The sequence below is a fragment of the Lygodium microphyllum genome, chromosome 10, assembly GCF_053477565.2.
Source record: "Lygodium microphyllum isolate KBCC chromosome 10, Lygodium_microphyllum_v1.1.10, whole genome shotgun sequence".
Lineage (NCBI taxonomy): Eukaryota > Viridiplantae > Streptophyta > Polypodiopsida > Schizaeales > Lygodiaceae > Lygodium > Lygodium microphyllum.
In genome coordinates this window covers 107284081-107304010 of record NC_141144.1, presented here as the reverse complement: position 1 = coordinate 107304010, position 19930 = coordinate 107284081, and the positions used below count along the sequence as shown (strand labels likewise).

The window sequence follows — 19930 nt, the reverse complement described above, 5'->3', positions numbered from 1 at the left end:
ACAATCTTCATAATCGTGACAGTCGTTGTGATGACGATCAAACTGAATGGAGTGTCGGCCGTCTGAATCGCAGTCCTCTTTATACCCAAAGACAAAGAAGGAATATGGAGTGTATTCATGCTGAAGAAGGTGGCCAATGGAAGTATCACTGCCATGGAGCCTCTAAAGATAAGGAAAGCAGATGAGAGGTTTTAGGCTTTAAAGATGACTGCTACATTAAGCGATGCTAAGACATCAAGTATTGGTCTGTGCATGCTCTTGTATACCATGGTGCTCACAATAGCATAGGTTGTCAAGATTGTGGGAGAGAAGGAAGGAGTCTCACTTGTAGCTTTCTCACTTACACAATGGGGGAATACACACACAGGTGGAGGCTTAAAAACAGTTCTCCTCTTCTTAGTTGTGTAAGCCAAAAAGAAATCAAGTACAGAGAAATAGAAGAACCCTATATATGGGTCTCAAACCAAACTCAACTAACTAAGGTGACATACTAACTGAGCCACGAACTAGAGTAGATAAGGATAGCTGTCATCTAGCTATTATTCATGGGCGGTGTACCAACCGCATCTGCAGCTAACAAGTCGGTGACATAAATGCACAACGGTCACCCTGGCATATCACGAGTGGAGCTCGATATCTCAACACTCTCCCTCGAGCTCAATCCCAATTCCTGCACACCAAGCAGGTCTCTGAACTTGCGCAGCTTCTCTGCGCCCAATGCTTTCGTAAATATGTCAGCTACCCGATCCTCTGTGCTGACATAAACTAGATCAATAAGACCTAGTAAAACCCTCTCCCGCACATAGTGATAATGCACCTCAATGTGCTTTGTTCTAGCATGATAGACTGGGTTATTTGCCAAGTGTATACTACTCATGTTGTCACAATAAATGACAACTGGCCCATCTGTAGGCTGATGCATATCATAAAGCAGCTTATGCAACCAAGATATCTCACACGCAGCCATTGCTGCACCCCTGTACTCAGACTCTGTGCTCGACAAGGCAACTGTAGGCTTGTTTCTTGCTGCTCCAAGTGATTGCAGCACTCCCAAAAGAGAACACATATCCACTCGTAGATCGTCTATCAGAAATACTACCAGCCCAATCAGCATCAGTGTATCCATGCAACTGTATCTGAACCCCAGTCTCATAGAATAGTCCATACTGCAATGTGGACTTCACATACCTGAGTATGCGTCTAGCCACATCCAAATGCGATTTTTTTGGAGCCTGCATAAACTGACTTACCAATCCAACAGCATAGCTCAAATCTGGCCTAGTAATAGTCATATAAATCAAACTTCCTACTATGCGTCTGTACATAGTAGGGTCTTCCAGAAGCTCACCTGCATCTGCACTCAGCTTCACATTCTGCTCCAAAGGAACTGAAATAGGCTTACAGCCTGTCATCCCATATTTGAACAGCATATCCAATCCCTACTGCCTCTGTAAGAACCGTATCCCACTTGGTGATCTAATCACCTCAATGCCCAAGAAATAACGCAACTCTCCCAAATCCTTCATCTCAAACTTCTGCTTCAATAGCATTTTCACATGAAGGATATCTTCATCACTATCACTTGTCATAATCAAATCATCAACATAAATGACAAGTAGCATAATACATTTCTCTGTTTTTCTCACATAAAGTGAGAAATCTGCCTTGGAAATCTGAAAGCCAATAGTGATAAGATACTATCCTATCTTGTCAGACCATGCTCTAGGTGCTTGCTTCAAGCCATACAAGGCTTTCTTCAACCTGCAAACAAACTCAGGATGAATAGCATGCACATAATCTGGTGGCTGCTCTATATAGACCTCTTCTTGCAAATCACCATGCAAGAAGGCATTCTTTACATCCATCTGATGTAAAGACCATCCCTTTGATGTAGCCATAGCAATGACTGCTCTTACGATTGCCATCCTTGCAACCGGACTGAATGTTTCTTCATAATCAATGCCATATGTTTGTGCATACCCCTTGACTACTAATCTTGCCTTATATCTGTTCATAGAACCATCTACATTGTGCTTCACCTTATAAACCCACTTACAACCAATTGCATTCTCATCTTTAGGCAAAGGTACCAATTCCCATGTAGCATTTGCTTCCAAGGCATCCATTTCTTCATCCATGGCTTTCTCCCCTTTTTCTTTTCCCATGGCTTGCTCAAAAGAAGTGGGTTCTGGTTCTTGTATCACTTTGACCATATAGGCATAGTGATTGGCTGTAAATCCATCATATTTCAGCCTATCCATAGGATACATAGCTCTGGTAGACCTGTGTAAAGTAGGTTCACTCCCAAGTGCTCTCAAAACATCCCTGGTCTTCCTTACTCCAGGTATAACAACAGAAGGAATACCCAACTCATCATCAATGCTCTGTTCTGAGCCACTAGATTCACCATCCACATAAGAGTGACCTGCATTCACATCAAACATGGGCTGATCTACCTTCTCTTTTTCTTTCGTGATACCTGCATACCACTATCTGCATTACTTTGAGAAGATTCTCCTGATCTCAATCTGCCTGTCCATGGCAAAGAATGTGAACCACTGCTAGAGGACACTCCAAGTCCACTAATATCTTGTGACTGTTGCTGTGAATTCTGTGCAGCATTACCATTTTGTGCATCTATATTATCAATCACATTTACTGGTTTATACCAGCTACTCATCTCATCAAAAACAACATCTCTGCTGACTGTAAACTTACGAGTAGAAGGGTTATAGCATCTATACCCTTTCTGCTGCAGAGAATAACCAATAAAGATGCACTTCTCAGCTTTTGAATCCAACTTGGATCTCAACTCATCTGGCACATGAACATAGGCAATGCAACCAAAAATTGTCAAATGAGAAATATCCGATTTCCTACCAGTATACCTCTTCTCTGGAGTCATGCCATGTATTGCTGCAGTGGGAGTCCTGTTCATTATGTAGACTGCTGTAGCAACTGCCTCAGCCCAATAAAAATCTGACAAGTCTTTTTCGTTGAGCATGGCACGAGATACCTCTCCAATATGCATGTTTTTCCTTTCTGCAATTCCATTTTGTTGTGGGATATGACTGCATGAATATTGCTGCTTTATGCCATGCTCCTGCAGGAACCTTGCAAACTCATTTGAGAGGTACTCTCCCCCTCCATCTGACCTTCGACATTTTATTTGCAGGCCTGTTTCTTTTTTAACCATAGCTTAATGCCTAAACACTTCACTTTTCTTTTTCATAAAATACACCCAAACTTTTCTGCTATAGTCATCAATAAAAGTGACAAAATAATGACAGCCTCCAATAGATGCAGCTTTAGTAGTCTATACATCAGAGTGAATTAATTCCAATGGCTTCTTACTCTCTTGAATATGTCTAAGAAATGGTTTCCTTGCCTGTTTTTCAAATTGACAGGCTTCACATACCTTATGCATTTCTACAACCTTGAATTTAGGCAATCTTGCAACAATATTTTGGGCCTGCATTGATTTAAGTCGCTGTACATTGACATGACCAATGCGTTTATGCCAGATATCAATATCTACAACAACTACACCGGTCCCATGTGCAAACATTGCTACACTCAATTCAGACATGTCTGCATCTAACGTAAACATTCTACCCTTTTTCTTTCCTTTTGCTATCAAGCGACCTTTATTTTTCATATCCTCAACAAAGCATCCATGAGGATTAAATCTGACCTGCAAGCCCTGCTCAACCATTTGACCAACAGAAACCAAATTTTTGGTGATATTTGGGACATGAAATACATCTGACAGGTATTTCTTTTTCCCATCCTGCATAGACAAAGGAATTTTTTCAATCTGCACAATAGGATATGCAGTATCATCACCAGTCTCCACAAATCCTAGTTTTTTCATTTTTATTGCATCCTGCATCCATTCTGCATGACCTGTCATGTGGTTTGACGCACCTGAGTCAACATACCATACTTCGTTGCTTTCTTCTATACTTGTCACAGAATTATTCATATGCTACACTATAAACAAATGCTCATTTCTGTCATCACCCTGTCTACTAGAAGATGCATAATTCCCTTGTTGCAATTTTTCATTCATGATGTCATTCTGCTTTTTATAGCAGTCTTTAGCCATATGACTCATTTTACCACAATAGTAACATTCAACATTGATGTTTGTATTTTGGCCTCTTTGCCATCCACCACGACCTCTTTGGCTCCCCCTGCCTCTAAAGTTACCACGTCCTCCTCCATAGGACTGGTTTTCTTGAGTTTGCTGCATATTCTGATTTCTACCACGGCCTCCAGATCGGCCTCCTCTACCTTTGCCTCTACCTCTTCCAGCATTTGAGTAGAAGACGACTTCTTTTGAAGTTCCTCTTGAAGAAGATGCACCACCATTTCTCTACTCCTCAGAAATTAGAAGAGCAATCAACTTCTCAAAATCAGGAAATCTTTCACGGACGGAAATGGATGTTCGGAACTGTGCATAATCATTTCCTAGACCATTCAAGGTCACAGAAACTAAATCATCTTCCACTGGCGACCCAATGGAAGCAAGTGCATCTGCAATCTTCTTTACCTTCATGTGGTAGTCATTGATGCTCATACTTTCTCTTTACACATTGTGTAACTCTTGCTTGAGCTGCATTTTCTTGGCTTGCGTATTTGTGCTATATATTTTTGACAAAGTATTCCATGTCTCCTTTGGCGTACTTGCATCCTGAATATGCACAATCATAGAGTCTGAAATACTGATAGACAGCCAGTACATAACTTTTCTGGCTCTCTCACGCCATCCTTTAAATGCATGTATTTGCTGTTGATTAGGAACATCAGGAAGAACTGGTTCTTCTTCATTTCTTGCAACGAATTCCCAATATCCTTTTCCCATAAGGAAATTCGTCATTCTAAACTTCCATGCTTGGAAGTTGTTCTTGTCAAGCTTTTCAGTGACAATCTGTGAAAGAGAATCAGACGCCATTACAGAACACTGCAAAGAATTCTGTTACTACAAAAAACACAGCTTCAGCCTCACAAGGGCAAATCTGCAAAACTGACGAAAGTGGTATTTGACCACACAGTCACTTCCTAGTGACGATTTTGCATCAACGGGCAACAAGGATGATTCTGTAACTCCCAATGTCTCTAGGCACAGGCATGCGATGCAATTTCTACGGTAACTTTTCACAGACCTATAGAACAATGGTCGCACAGCAAAAAACATGGCATTTTCCTGAGTGCGTGCGAAAAACTTCCGCCTCCAAAACATGGCATTTTCCTGAGTGCGTACGGAAATCTGAGACAATGCGCTCTTGCACTTTCCGGCTGTGCTACCTACAAAGACTTGCTCCCAAACTCGAAAAATTAAAGCAACACTGGTCCTCTTGCGAGAACACCGCGAACTTGGTTTGCTTTCTTGAGCTCCTTACCACGAACCAGGCTCTGATACTGTGTCAAGATTGTGAGAGAAGGAATGAGTCTCACTTGTAGCTTTCTCACTTACACAATGGGGGAATACACACACAGGTGGAGGCTGAACAACAGTTCTCATCTTCTTAGTTGTGTAAGCCAAAAAGAAGTCAAGTACAGAGAAATAGAAGAACCCTACATATGGGTCTCAAACCAAACTCAACTAACTAAAGTGGCACACTAACTGAGCCACGAACTAGAGTAGATAAGAATAACTGTCATCTAGCTATTATTCATGGCGGTATACCAACCGCATCTGCAACTAACAAGTCGGTGACATAAATGCACAACGATCACCCTCGCATATCATGAGTGGAGCTCGATATCTCAACATAGGTAACTTAAACAAGAGCACCCATCTCTGGTACCATGTGAGAACACACTAGTGTATGCAAAGAAAACACACACTATATAAACAACACAAGATAACAAATAAACTTATTAATGGAATGAGAATGAACAGATGCATGAACTCGTGAACAAATTAAGTAGGAGAGATATGATACAACATATGCTGAACAGAACAATAGCCACCGTCACTCAAGTGAGTGGGCTGTGGGATGCCGTAGGAGTGTGTCATACTCTAATAGGAAGCGAAATCAATAGGGAGATTAGAGCGATGAAAGCTTCTCTCCTCCTAGTTAGATGTTTGGCCTTTGAAGAAGGAGTTTTGCTCAAGAAGGTCATTGATATCCTTTACGCCAAAGAATTGCTGGTGTTCATGCCACATCATCCCGTAGAGGGCAGCAACACAATTATCGGTTTACCTAGCTAGATCAATCCCATCCAAAACCCACAAGTAATTGCCACACCTTTCAGTGATTTTGTTCTCTGGAGAAAGCAGAATGCAGCTCTTGGAGTCCTTCTGTTCATCCAGTCGAGCTTGAGCCTCTCGCCGCAGCAGGCCAAAGCTCCTGAACTGCAATGCGCTGCTGCCTCTGTTGGAGAAGGGTCCAACAACTGCTGCCCTCCTGTTGTGCCTGAGCCCAGGCAGGCCATTGCCGAACGAAGCGCCCACAGGGACAGCCCTCGGTGCTAATACGCCTGCAGAGAAGGGGCAATACGTGACTGTGTGAGTGAGTGTATGTGTGCGCGCGCGTGTGAGAGAGAGACAGCCAGAGAATACCATGACGTCGCCACAGCTTGAAACTTTGTAACATAGTTGTGGAAGGTAATGCAGTTCAATTCTTCATGGGCAATTCGCTTAGCCTATACGAGTCCTCCGCCGCATACACTACATGCGTGCTTCTGAGAGCGGCTTTTTCTTAAAGCAATCTTTACACATGAGATCCATATTCTCTTTTATCTTTTTTCTCAATTTTTTGAATTAAGGATATTTTTTTACATATGCAATTAATTATCATATTTCTTTTATCTTTTATCTTGTTCAAAATTTTTACAAGAGTAGCTTAAGATCATATTCTCTTTATCTTTTTTCTCAATTTTTTGAATTAATGATATTTTTTTCAAACTCTCTCTTTTTACACATGCAGTCTCTCTTTTAACACATCCAGTTAATGATCGTATTTCTTAATTCAATATTTCTTTCAAAGATCGTATTCTCTTTATCATTTTTCTCAATTTTTTAAATTATTGATATTTTTTTACACATGCAACACCTTAAGATCGTATTCTCTTTATCTTTTTTCTCAATTTTTTGAATTGAATATATTTTTTTACACATGCAGTTAATGATCATATTTCTTTTATCTTTTATCTTGTTCAAACTTTTTACACGTGCAGCTTAAGATCGTATTCTATTTATCTTTTTTCTCAATTTTTTGAATTAGGATATTTTTTTGAAACTCCTTCTTTTTACACATCTAGTTAATTATCATATTTCTTAATTCGATATTTTTTTCAAACTCTCTCTTTTTACACATGCAGTTAAATATCGTATTTTATTTATCTTTTTTCTCAATTTTTTAAATTAAGGATTTTTTTTACACATGCAGCACCTTAAGATCGTATTCTCTTTATCTTTTTTCTCAATTTTTTGAATTGAATATATTTTTTTAAACTCTCTCTTTTTACACATGCAGTTAATGATTCTATTTCTTAATTCAATATTTTTTTCAAACTCTCTCTTTTTACACATGTAGTTAATGATCATATTTCTTAATTCGATATTTTTTTCAAACTCTCCCTTTTTACATATGCAGTTAAAGATTGTATTCTCTTTATCTTTTTTCTCAGTTTTTTGAATTAAGGATTTTTTTTTACACATGCAGTTAATGATGATATTTCCTTCATCTTTTTATCTTGTTCAAACATTTTACATGTGCAGCTTAAGATCATATTCTCTTTATCTTTCTTCTCAATTTTTTGAATTAAGGATATGTTTTTAAAACTCTCTCTTTTTACACATGCACTTAATGATCATATTTCTTAACTCGATTTTTCTTTTCCAAACTCTCTCTTTTTACACATGCAGTTAAAGATCGTATTCTCTTTATCTTTTTTCTCAATTTTTTGAATTAATGATTTTTTAAACACATATAGTTAATGATCATTTTTCTTTTATCTTTTATCTTGTTTAGACTTTTTCACGCGTAGCTTAAAATCATATTATCTTTATCTTTTTTCTCAATTTTTTGAATTAAGGATTTTTTTTTAACTCTCTCTTTTTAGACATGCAGTTAATGATTGTATTTCTTAATTTGATATTTTTTTCAAACTCTCTCTTTTTACACATGCAATTAAAGATCGTATTCTCTTTATCTTTTTTCTCAATTTTTTGAAGTAAGTATTTTTTTACACATGCAAGTAATGATCGTATTTCTTTTATCTTTTATCTTGTTCAAACTTTTTACACATGTAGCTTAAGATCATATTCTCTTTATCTCTTTTCTCAATTTTTGAATTAAAGATATTTTTTGAACTCTCTCTTTTTACATGTGCAGTTAATGATTATATTTCTTATTTCAAAAAAAAAATTCAAACTCTCTCTTTTCACACATGCAGTTAAAGATCGTATTCTCTTTATCTTTTTTCTCAGTTTTTTGAATTAAGGATATTTTTTTACACATGTAATTAATGATCATATTTCTTTTATCTTTTATCGTGTTCAAACCTTTTACATGTGCAACTTAAGATCATATTCTCTAAATATTTTTTCTCAATTTTTTGAAGTAATGATATTTTTTAAAACTCTCTCTTTTTACACATGCAATTAATGATTATATTTTTTTTATCCTTTATCTTGTTTAGACTTTTTATAGGTGCAACTTAAGATCGCATTCTCTTTATCTATTTTCTCAATTTATTGAATTAAGAATATTTTTTTCAAACTCTCTTTTTTTACACGTCCTGTTAATGATCATATTTCTTTTATCTTTTATCTTGTTTTTTGGAACTTTGAAATTTTTCAAATAATCAAAACACAAAAAATCAAACATAATAAGAAGTCAAAGAGCAAAAAAAGTAAAAGGCTAGCCAAATTTGGATGCAAGGCAAGTAGAAAAGAAATGCAATGTTGTTTTCATAATCATTATTGATTAGAGCTCAAGCTCGACCCTTATATAGCTCAAGCTAAAAGCATCAATCTACAACTGTCCCATTAGTGAGTAGCATCAATTTAGGATTGCACCATCAATGAGTTCACAATGCAAAGTTTCCGAACAATCACACCATCAATGAGTCCACAATGCAAATTGTTTTCCAATTACTATGTGTGCCAAGAAGAGTTAAGTGGGCTCTCAAGCTGTGTTGTGATATCCAACAAGGGGAATGGTCACTCTCTATGGGGGAGGGGGGTTTTGTGGTGGGCTTGGGGGGGTGAAGGAGAAGAAAGGGGGGGCGGGGGGGGGGGGGGGGGGGGGGGGGGGGGGCGTTGGGGGGGATGTTGGTGGTGGGGTTAGCAGGAGGAATGGATGCTTGGTGGCTCGTTGTGTAGGAGGCACAAGACTGTGGAAGCAGCAGTTTGTTGAAGCAAGTGGTGGGCTATGGTGCAGCCTTTATAAGTAGTCGAAAAGGGTGTGCATAGGTGGTGGGCTATGGGCAAGGTGGCTGAATAGGTGGTGGGCTATTGAAACAGATGGCAGGTGGTGGCTCTTTTAGGTAGCTAGGGAGAGTGTGCAGGTGGTAGGCTATGGTTGGGGAGGCTACACCGAGTGCGCAAATGGTAGCTATGGTCGAGGAGGATGCATAGGTGGTGGGCTATGGGAAGGTTGTAGGGCAAAGAGACGCTAAAGACTCAACATTTTGATCACAAGCCTTATTCTTTTTTTATGTGCAATAAAAAGAGATATGGGTAGGCAGTTACACAATGTAGAGGGCAAAGGTAAATTGATCGCAAGCCTTTTTCTTATCCAAAGTATGTAAAAAACAAACATTAAAGAGGGATGAATAGGCATTACTTGCTTGGATCAATGTAATCAAGGGTGAGAACTACAAAAGGAATAGAGAAAGCACAAGTAAGCAAGAGTTTCAATATGGAGTGGCAACCAACAAAGTCACATGCAAGCCTATATATCCATCCAGTGATTACATCTCGATTACGTGTTACATTTGCAAGGAGAAAGAGCATTATTCTTGTAAGTGCTCTAGGAACCCTCAAGCTACTCACAAACTAGTGGAACTCGCAAAACAATACACAAGTAGGTACTAATGGCCATAACCATGAAGGAACAATGAAAATGGGCAAAAAGATAATGTAGCTCACCTTCATTGTGTTGATGATATTGTTGGCACATCCAATAACAACTCTTTCAAGCAGAGGGGGGCTACATTAAGACAAACCCAAGGCAAAAGACATGGACTATATGCTTTGAAGGAAGTCCTCATACACACATGAATCACATTTTTGTACATTTGATTATGGTAGTATTGATGATTTTGTTTTGCAACATCTAATGAAAGACTTAGTAGCTTTAAGACCATGTATAAACATAAGTTAGCCTTCGAAGGGACCCATTACAATTGCCTTAGCATGGTAAAAGATATTAAAGCTAACCATAGGACCCTTGACTAAGAAACATGATCTATTGTAACGTCTTTAAGTGAACAAGATATCATTTTGGGTATGCCTTGACACATTGATCATAGAGCAAAGCCCTATTATTTGGACCAAATGGTCACTATCACACATGACTCCAAGCCAATGACATTATAGTGTCATAAATCATGGCATTCATGGCTTCTGCTATCTCACACATAAGTAAGCCTTACACAAGCAATGTAAAACCCATAGTTCTTGATCCCTTTTTGGTTGAGTACTCTGATTGCTTCATGGATGACTTACACCCAACTAGGCAAAAGAATAGAAATTTTGATTTTGTTTTGGACATTGTAGCATTGTCAAAAAAATAATATCGAATTCTTAGGGTTAATGATTTTTTGGATAAGCTCAAAAGATCTAATATAATCACCAAAATAGATCTCAAATCTAGTGTCGCATAGAAAGACTTGGGAAGAACACAAAGAGCATCTTAACTTAGTGTTTTCTCTCTTACATGAGAATCAAATCTATGCCAACCCTGAGAATAACAACTTATTTCAAGAAGAAAGTGAATATCTCAAGCGTATTCTTTTTAAAGAAGACACTAACCTTGATCGCCATAGCCAAAAGACATCCACAAGCTTAGATTTTTATTTGGTCCATGAGCTTAGATTTTTCTTAAGTCTGTGTGGTTTCTATTAGAATATGATTACCAACTTTACCTATAAAGCTTATCTATTGACTAAGCTTCTTTAAAAGACTTGTACTTTTACATGGGAAGAATGTCACACAATTGCATTTAAACAACTCAAAGAAGTTGTGCCTCAAGCACCAAATTTGGCCTTGCTTGATTTCTCTAGACCCTTCTTTATGGTTGTTATTGATGCTAGCATGGGTAAGGTTTTAGACTAATCATACAAGAAGATGACCAACCAATGGCATTTGGATCTAGGAATCTTAAACTAGCCATAGCCAAATACTCGGCATACGACAAATAGTTGTGTCCACACTCCCAAACTCTGGAAGCACTATTTTCAAATCTCCTTATCAAAACTGATCACCAAAACATACAATATCTCTTGAATACATTAGCTAACACACCGAGCCGATGTCCTCTTTTATCAATAATACCTTAGTACTTCAAGGGTATTCTTTTGAATCCATATGCCAAATTTAATTAGTTAGTGATGGCTAGTGTTACATTTAATTAACTAATTAGTTAGAAAGAGTGTGCGATATTTAGTATATAATGTACTCACAGTATAGTTAATAACTAATTAGTTAAGTAACTAATTAACTAATTAATCAATCAATTAGTCTATTGTGTTGCGAGAGAGAGAGAGAGAGAGAGAGAGAGAGAGAGAGAGAGAGAGAGAGAGAGAGAGAGAGAGAGAGAGAGAGAGTGAGTGAGTGAGTGAGTGAGTGAGTGAGTGAGTGAGAGTGTGTGTGTGTGTGTGACCAAGTGAGAGAGCAAGTGAGAGAGTATGTGACTGAGATAGAAAAATATGCAATTATCTAGTTAGTTAGTTATATATCATTAAATAACTCATTATTTGTTATCATTTTTAAATGTAAAACTAATAATTATTGTACTTAGAATTAATGTAGTTTTCTTATTCGATTCTATCTCATCATTATAGGATTTACTTTAGCAATGGCGTACCATAATTTTTATATAAACAAACTTTTTCCAAAAGTTAAAATCTACATTTTTCCTTTATTATAATGAATACTAAAGGAAAGTAAAGAAAAACAAAGAAAAGTGCATATCTTCTCACAAGAAAGGGAAATGACACCTTCTCCCATAAATTTAAAACAATTAAGAGAAATGTGCCAACTCATTGGTATGATGCTTGTATAGCATGTTTATGTGTTTTTTTGTATTACTATTATGCTTTAATGAGTTAACTCTTAGCCAAAAAATTTAATGAAATGTGAAAGTCATTACATGTCTACTTTTTGGTTTTTGATTTTGTATTTTGTAAGATACTCTTCATCAACATGATGTTTCACATTGTACGACAAGTTTTCAACCAAGTTTGATTGACTTCAAAAACTTGTGAGTGTTGTTCACCTAGCCATAGCTTCAAAAGGAATTTCATTTTAGCTTAGGTGTGGTTTAAAAAAGTATTCAATTTAGCAAGCTTAGTATTATACATTAAAAAGACACACATTCAGTTCTCATACATAATTCAAACATTTGTTTTGCTTAGATATAAATAAAAGTAGCTTCATTTTGTTAAGTTTAATATGATTTATAACATTAATAGTTAAACTTTATAGAATAAGTTACTCCATGCGTTAGTATTGTAGTCAAAGGATGTAGTACTTATCTTTCAATGTACAACTTTTTCTTTCTTGATGACCCATCTCTTATCCTCAACCATCTCATGATAACTTCGATTAGTTTATCATTTCAAGAAATCATATGGACACACAGAATCCCTATCTAACTATGGGGATAAAGCTTGAAATGTAAGCAAAGGAGTGAAGGGTGAAGCCTGAGTAGAAGCCCCCGAGCAAGCGGAAGCAAGAGAGATATGAGCTATGGTGGATGGAGCAAGAGAGCAAGAGAGTGAGAGAGACACAAGATGTGGGAACTCCAATAATCACAATGTGTGACCGACCTTCCCCTATTCAATAGTCAGTGAAAGAATAAATAATAAAGTGATAATGATGGGCACCCGCTACGTGGTGTATATGTGTGTAGTCACAATGTACGTAGTAAATACAGGGCGGTGTAGGCACGTATGCCTTTACCCCCAACAACCTCCCACTTAAAGGCGAATGTGTCTCGAGTGAGGAGAGAATTAAGAAAAAAATGACAAAGTACAAATGCACATAAAGTATAACTGAATAAGAAATAGATGTTATCTCATCCTATGCCCACCATCTTCCTAAGGAAGACAAAGTGTTCCATTGAGAGACTTTTAGTGAGCAGATCTACAAGATTCTTGTCAATTGATAACTTAACAAGCTCAACAAACTTGTCCTCTACTACCTTCCTAGTGAAGTGATAGTGCACCTCAATGTGCTTTGTCTTTGCATACTAGGTATTCCCTATCCTTTTCCATAAAGCCCTTAGGCTTATGTATATAGATATCCTCATGAAAATCCCCATGTAGAAAATCCATTTTTACATCCATTTGATAAAGGTCAAGATCTAACTACGCAACCAAGGCCAAAACCAAGCATAGGGTAGGTATCTTGACCACATGAGAAAAGACTTCGTCAAAGTCAACACTATGCTCCTGCTTAAAACCTTAGTAACCAATCTAGCTTATATGCTAGCTTGGGGAATCTAGGGATACTCTTCAACTTATACACCCACTTGAATGGCAATTCATATTTCCTACTAGTCAAAGGAACCAAATTGCATGTATGGTTTTTCTATAGTGAATCAAGCTCAAAATGCATGGCCCTCTTCCAAGAGTGACTAGCACCTCTACACGGTCTCCTTATGAGTGAGGGGCTCACTAGAATCTATCGCCATAACATAGTCCATGGAGGGCTCAAATCAACCAAGCTTATATCTATCTCTAGTAGATTATCTCAAAATAGGTTGTGGGGCTTGTACACCTATCCAAAATCATGATCATGGGCCATGGCACATCAGTTCAAAGATGTCTAGTTCGTTGTTCTATAACAAAAGGCTTCTCACGAAAGATCACTCGTGTACCTCACCAAGGACCTGCTCATGCATCTTATGCATCTTCTCCTCATGGAAAATAATATCATGGTTGTGGAAAACCTTTCGAGCCTATGGATCCCATAGGCGATAGCCCATTTCACATGTATCTCCATAACCAAGAAAGATGCATTTCACTAACTTATGATCTAGCTTATTGCGTTTGTCCTTGGGTACATGGCAGAAAGCCTCACATCCAAAGACTCTAAGACATGCATATGAGGGAGGTTTTCTAGACTGTACCTCCTCTATAACCTAACAATCAATAGCAATGCATACAAATTTGTTTATTAAATGTATAGCAGTAGTAATTGCCTCAGTCCAAAAGTGCAATGGTAAACCTTCCTAACTAAGTATACTTCAAACTCTTTCTTGAATGAACTTTTTCATGTGTTTGGCAATACCATTATGTGGTGGATTGTATTGGAACAGTCAACTGATGCTTAATGCCCCTCTTATCATGAAGCTACTCAAATGCTTTGGAGACACTCATCCCCATTGTCAGACCTTAGGCATTTCAAACAATATGTAGATGGTTCTCAACAAGAGAAAGCTAATGCTAAAAGGTAGATAAGACATCATTTTTGCTTATTAGGATATGCTCAAACCTCATGCAAATATTATTAATGAACATAACAAAGTACTTTGCGCCAACCAATGATTGACAGGGCATGGAACCATATACATCAGAATGCACAAAGAGCCAAATTGAAACATTTGTAATCAAGAGGCAAAAGATACTGCAAATGAGTAAGCATTTTTATTTCCTTTAAGGACATTTATCCAAGGTGATGATGCCATAAAGATACATGTGGTACGTTAGCCACATCCAAAACATAGCCAAGAGACCTAGATACAAATAAAGGATAGAGGCTGCCAACCTTGGTACCTCAAGCAAAGACGATATTTCTATGGGTAATCTACCATGTAGAATCACCAAAAGATACATAATAGCCTATATCATCCAAGTGTCCAGCTGATAGAAGGATTTTGGTGGTCAAAGCTGTACATGATTGTACATTATGCACAATAAAAGATTTGTTTGAGCGAAGTTGTAGCTTAATATCACCAATATCAATAATATCCAATGCCAAGTTATTTTCTAGTCACACAAAACTTGTTAAGCTACGATAGGAGTGAAACCAATCTCTATGTGAGGTAACATGAAAGAAAGCCCCGAAATCAATCAGACAACATCAAGAATGTGTAGACAAAGTAGCAAACAACTGAGAAGCATCAAGAGAGGAAGCTGCTAAGATGTGCTCATCATCTGACTTTGGTTGTACTACATTTATCTCTTCAATCTTTACACTGTACTTACTAGGGATAATGTTGTGATCATCAGACTTTTCCTACACTTTGCCCTTGTCTTTCTCTTTGTGCTTGTCTCATGTATCCTATGGCACTATGGTTGAATATGGCCATTCTTTCAACAATAATGACATGTTACAGAGGACTTACGACCATGGGACTTACTGCAAGACTATCCACGAGACTAAAACCTCTAGGAGTCTCTACCACAGTGGTAATTTCTGCTCTTACTATCATATTTCTCCTAATGGTCAATGCATGAGAAGTACGAGAGGCATCTACATTCTTTCTATTTATATTCTATGTGAGTAAGGCACCCTCAACATCTTGGAGTTTCAAGCTGTAAGGCACCCTCAACATCTTGGAGTTTCAAGCCATCTTTAGGAGTATTGGCATACATGATTGTACAAAAAGTATCACATGACTTGAAAGTGTGATAAGAAAGAACAAGGGAGATAGCTTATCCTTGAACTCGATGCCCTATATGTTGGGGGTAAAGGTGCCTATGCCTAACCACCTGTATATTCATTACACTAATAGTACTCGCACACATGGACACTACAAGTGGTGGTGGGTGCCCATCACTGTCACTTTATTCTTTCTTCTTTCAGCAACATTTGAATAAGGAAAGGATGATCACACATTGTGATTGTTGGAGTTCCCATATCCTATGTCTCTTGCTCTTGCTCTCTTTCTCTTTTGCTCTCTTGCTCTCTTGTTCTCTTCCTTCTTCCCCCATAACTCTTGCTTCCACTCGTGGGCTTCCACTCAGAGCTTTCTCCCTTCAACTGGTATCAAAGCATTGGTTCCGCAAGCTTCTTCTTTAGTTTTATTTCAACCCAGGTTTGAAAGGTTCAGTCCTTCTTCAATGCAGCCATGGCTTCAACTTGAAGAGATAAAGGTTGACATTCCCACTTTCTCTTGGCTTATCCTATTCTAACTTGGACCTCCCCACGGCTCTATTGAGCCTTGCTTGAGCTTCTTGTATGGTAACTTGGTGTTGTAGCACTCCCAAGTTAGCATGCACAAATTGCACTAACATGCTAGCCCCCCTTCTTAATCAGATTTGATCCATCCCACCTCATCCCCAACTTGTGGCATTGCTCCCAGTGTTGGGCAATCACTTGGCATTGTACCTAGCACCTTTGACATGAGTTTGGGTATCATTTGGAGCTCTTGGATTTAGCCATTGTCTCACTTTTTATGTCAAGTCTACTATAATACCTCTGAGATAGCCCATTTCTCAAAGTTTTGGAGCTCTTACTGATGTCTCTTAGTGCTCATTTGATACTGAACCTTTGGTATATCATTCGAACATATTTTGAAATGATTTATGGGATGTATTGAGATAGCATTGGCTCAATTTTAGCAAAGATTTCACTATTATAATATAGTGGAGAGAAAGCTTTTATTAGGGAATTCTAAATGCATATTGCTCTTAGATGACATTCGGGTGCTTCATATCAATGTTTTGATGCTTAGCATTGGTCTACGTACTTGAATATGCTATGAAATGCTCTTGAGTTTGATTTTGAGCTTAGTAACATTTATCTTGGTTGTGGCTACATGCCTTGGTTACTTCAATGTCTTAGGTAGTTACGGGCTTTAAGAATTTATTAGGTTTTATGCTCCCAGCTTATGCTTCATGTAGCTTGGATACTCGGATATCATGTACTTGATGTTTTGAGCTTGCATTTCTCTTGTGGCATTCGACCTGTGCTACTTTAGATGCTATATAGAGCTTTGGATTTATGCAGTTGAGCTTGAGCTTACTTTCACCAAGACCATGGGACACTTACTTCATGTACATGCTCTCTTGATATGTCTTGTATGTAGTTACCCTATTGTGGGATGATTTGATCACTTACTTTGGACTTGGCACTTATGTCTATCAGTGTGTTGTCATTCATATTTATATGCTACTGGATTACATATCAAGCTTTGCACTTCCTCATGCTTTTCGTTAACCCTTTGTTGACTGTCTGTAGAGCCTCTGTTTTTGTTCTATATGCCTTTGTAAGTGTGATATGGGATGAATGTGTAGGTTGGGAAAGTTTTTCAATGTTGTAAAGAGATGAATGCAAGTTCAAATTAGCTTGAAGAAGTAGTTGTTGAAGACTTGAAGTAAAGACTAAAGTGGCAGTGATAGTAGTGAGCTCCCAAGGGACACTATAGTGGTCTTGGTAACCTTTCATACTAGACATACCTCTTGGGAGGGATATCCATGAACTAATAGGGATTACAAATGATTATTCTTAATTATCTCACTATACATTTGAGAGAGAATATATATGAGAGAGAGAGAGTGAGTGAGAGTGAGAGATAGCCAATTCTGTGCAAAGCAATGCATCTATGAGTGAGAGATTGTGAGTGAAAGCTATAGAACCTTTGAAGAATAATACTATGTGATGATTTCCATTCAAAGTGGTGTATTCTCTTGTGTCTTTGTGGTTTCTTGATGAATTCTATGAAGAATATGAAGAGTATAGTCAATTTGGTTCAAATTAAAGCCATGGGAGAATTGTTTCTATGAAGCTGTGTAAAGATTTCTTATTCATGGTGTTCTTTTCCTTATTGTGGACATATCAAATATGAAAAAGATGTTTGTTGATGATACAAGATAGATTTTCTTGCAGTAGAATCCCCATTTTCTTAGTGTTCCTCTTTGGGATCTATGTTTTTGGTGCGCAGAGCCGGGGAAGACTGCCATCAACAAGCATCAAAAGAGGCTGAAAATGAAGAAAATGGTATTGCCAAGAGAAGCAGAATTCAATGGATACTTGCAAAGTTCCTTCTATCATTGAAGAATTGGATATTATCATTTTCAAAGCCACTTTCTATAAGAAGTTCATCCCACAATGGTGGAAACATATTACCATCATGATGCAGGTTCTATGTGGGGGTGGACTATTTCCTCTCTTTGTTAAAGCAACAGAGACGTGTATCTTGGTGGCAAAGCAAACTGAAGTGCAGAAACATAGAGAATGATCATCCATGGGAGATTTAGCATTCATTGAGAAGTCTCTAGACATCGTCCAATGGGAAGTCGTGAATAAACTTTAAGAGTCATGGTCAGTGAAAGTTCATGAAAACAAGAAAGAAAAGAGTTGGAATTTGTTCGTGGATGCTCAACAGTAGGATACGTGGGACACATGGTGCACTGACAAGTTCAATTAGCAACTCACTGCTGGAAGTTGGTGGATAGAGTATTTTTCACCACATACACTGTTGAAACCATTAGAAGCTGGTATTACTATGATGATGGCACCATAATGATCCTTCGAAGAATGAGTTTTGACACTTTTAGAATGGAATATCTTCGCCTTTGTAGCGGACTGATAGCTAAATTCAGAGACATTGAAAAGAAGGAAGTAGAAGAGATGTTGGCCAGAGAGACTGAATCACTCTCTGATTCTATTCTATTGAGCATAGACAAATTGGGTGGAGCTAACTCCCTAATGAATGACGCAATCAAGAGGCAAGCACTAGAATGAGTCCAGAGGTACATGAGAAGAGAGAAGGCAAAAATCAAAGCCGAGAATGAGCTAGCAACAGAAGCCTCTTTTGACGCCATGGTAGTTCTCTTTATAGAAGTCCCCATGGTGACTCAAGGTCCCCTTCCTAGTCAGATTCATCCTGGAAATATTGATGACAGGCCAGTTAATGTAGTCCTATTGCCCATCTTTAAGGGAGAATACTATGAGGACCCCAATCTTCATGTAGTAGAGTTCATGGTAGTGCGTGTGGCTAATAATGCTAGAATCCTTGAGCATTGGTTGGCAATATTTTCCACCACTTTCAAAGGCATGGCATTTTAGTGGTATGAGAGACAAGGAGCAGGACCTTTTGGCACATGGGATGACTTGAAGTTGGCCTTCCTCACTAAATTCAGGCATGAAGGTTATGAAGGGTGGATGCGAGAAGAGTTCATGAATCTAAGTGAATGAGTAGAAGCTTATGTCTCGCGAATGGAATCCATAATGAAGAGATGGACTAATCATCACTTGGATGAAGGCATCCAAAAGGGAGTTTTCCTTAGAGGCCTACAAACAGAAGTTTACAAGTTTGTGGAATCTCTGTAGAGGCTCTGTAGGAGAAGAACAGATCTTCTGCCTCTACATCTGTTTCTGCTTCTCTCATAGCTTAAGTCAATCTACAAGCAGTGGAAGGTGTAAGATTGTATGATGAAGTTGAAGCAAGGCTGTCGATGACCTTAGGAAGAGGAGTCATACATCCTCCCATGCTAGGAATGGCATACCCACCAAAAGCAAGTCCCAGGGACAGTTCTTTACCCCTACCCCCAGATGTAAACAATGCCGCACACCGAATACACAGTGATTGCAGATGACAGGTATGGGGCTTTCATCCTCAAGGTCGAGTTTAGTGATTCTAACTCCCCATATAGCAATAGGCGGTGGTGAAGTACTACAGGAGGTGAAAATATAAAGGACTACCTATCCAATTCAGTCATAAGCATAAAGAATGAGCTTGTGGATGTGATTACAGAATAGCTACAGACGCTGAAGGTGAATACAACCAATATATCG

General features: G+C 38.1%; 1 protein-coding gene across 1 annotated transcript in view; it reads right to left on the bottom strand.

Annotated features, from left to right (window-relative positions):
* LOC148030401 (RNA pseudouridine synthase 6, chloroplastic-like) overlaps window positions 1–6708 on the bottom strand; it is a 116408-nt gene extending 109700 nt beyond the window's left edge. The window contains exons 1-2 of the mRNA XM_087686723.1: window positions 6572–6708; window positions 6258–6489 (exon numbers count right to left, since the gene is read on the bottom strand). Coding sequence (XP_087542849.1) covers window positions 6258–6489; window positions 6572–6605 — 266 coding nt within the window. The 5' untranslated portion in view covers window positions 6606–6708. The remainder of the gene's footprint in view (window positions 1–6257; window positions 6490–6571) is intronic.
* Window positions 6709–19930: the final 13222 nt, after the last annotated feature.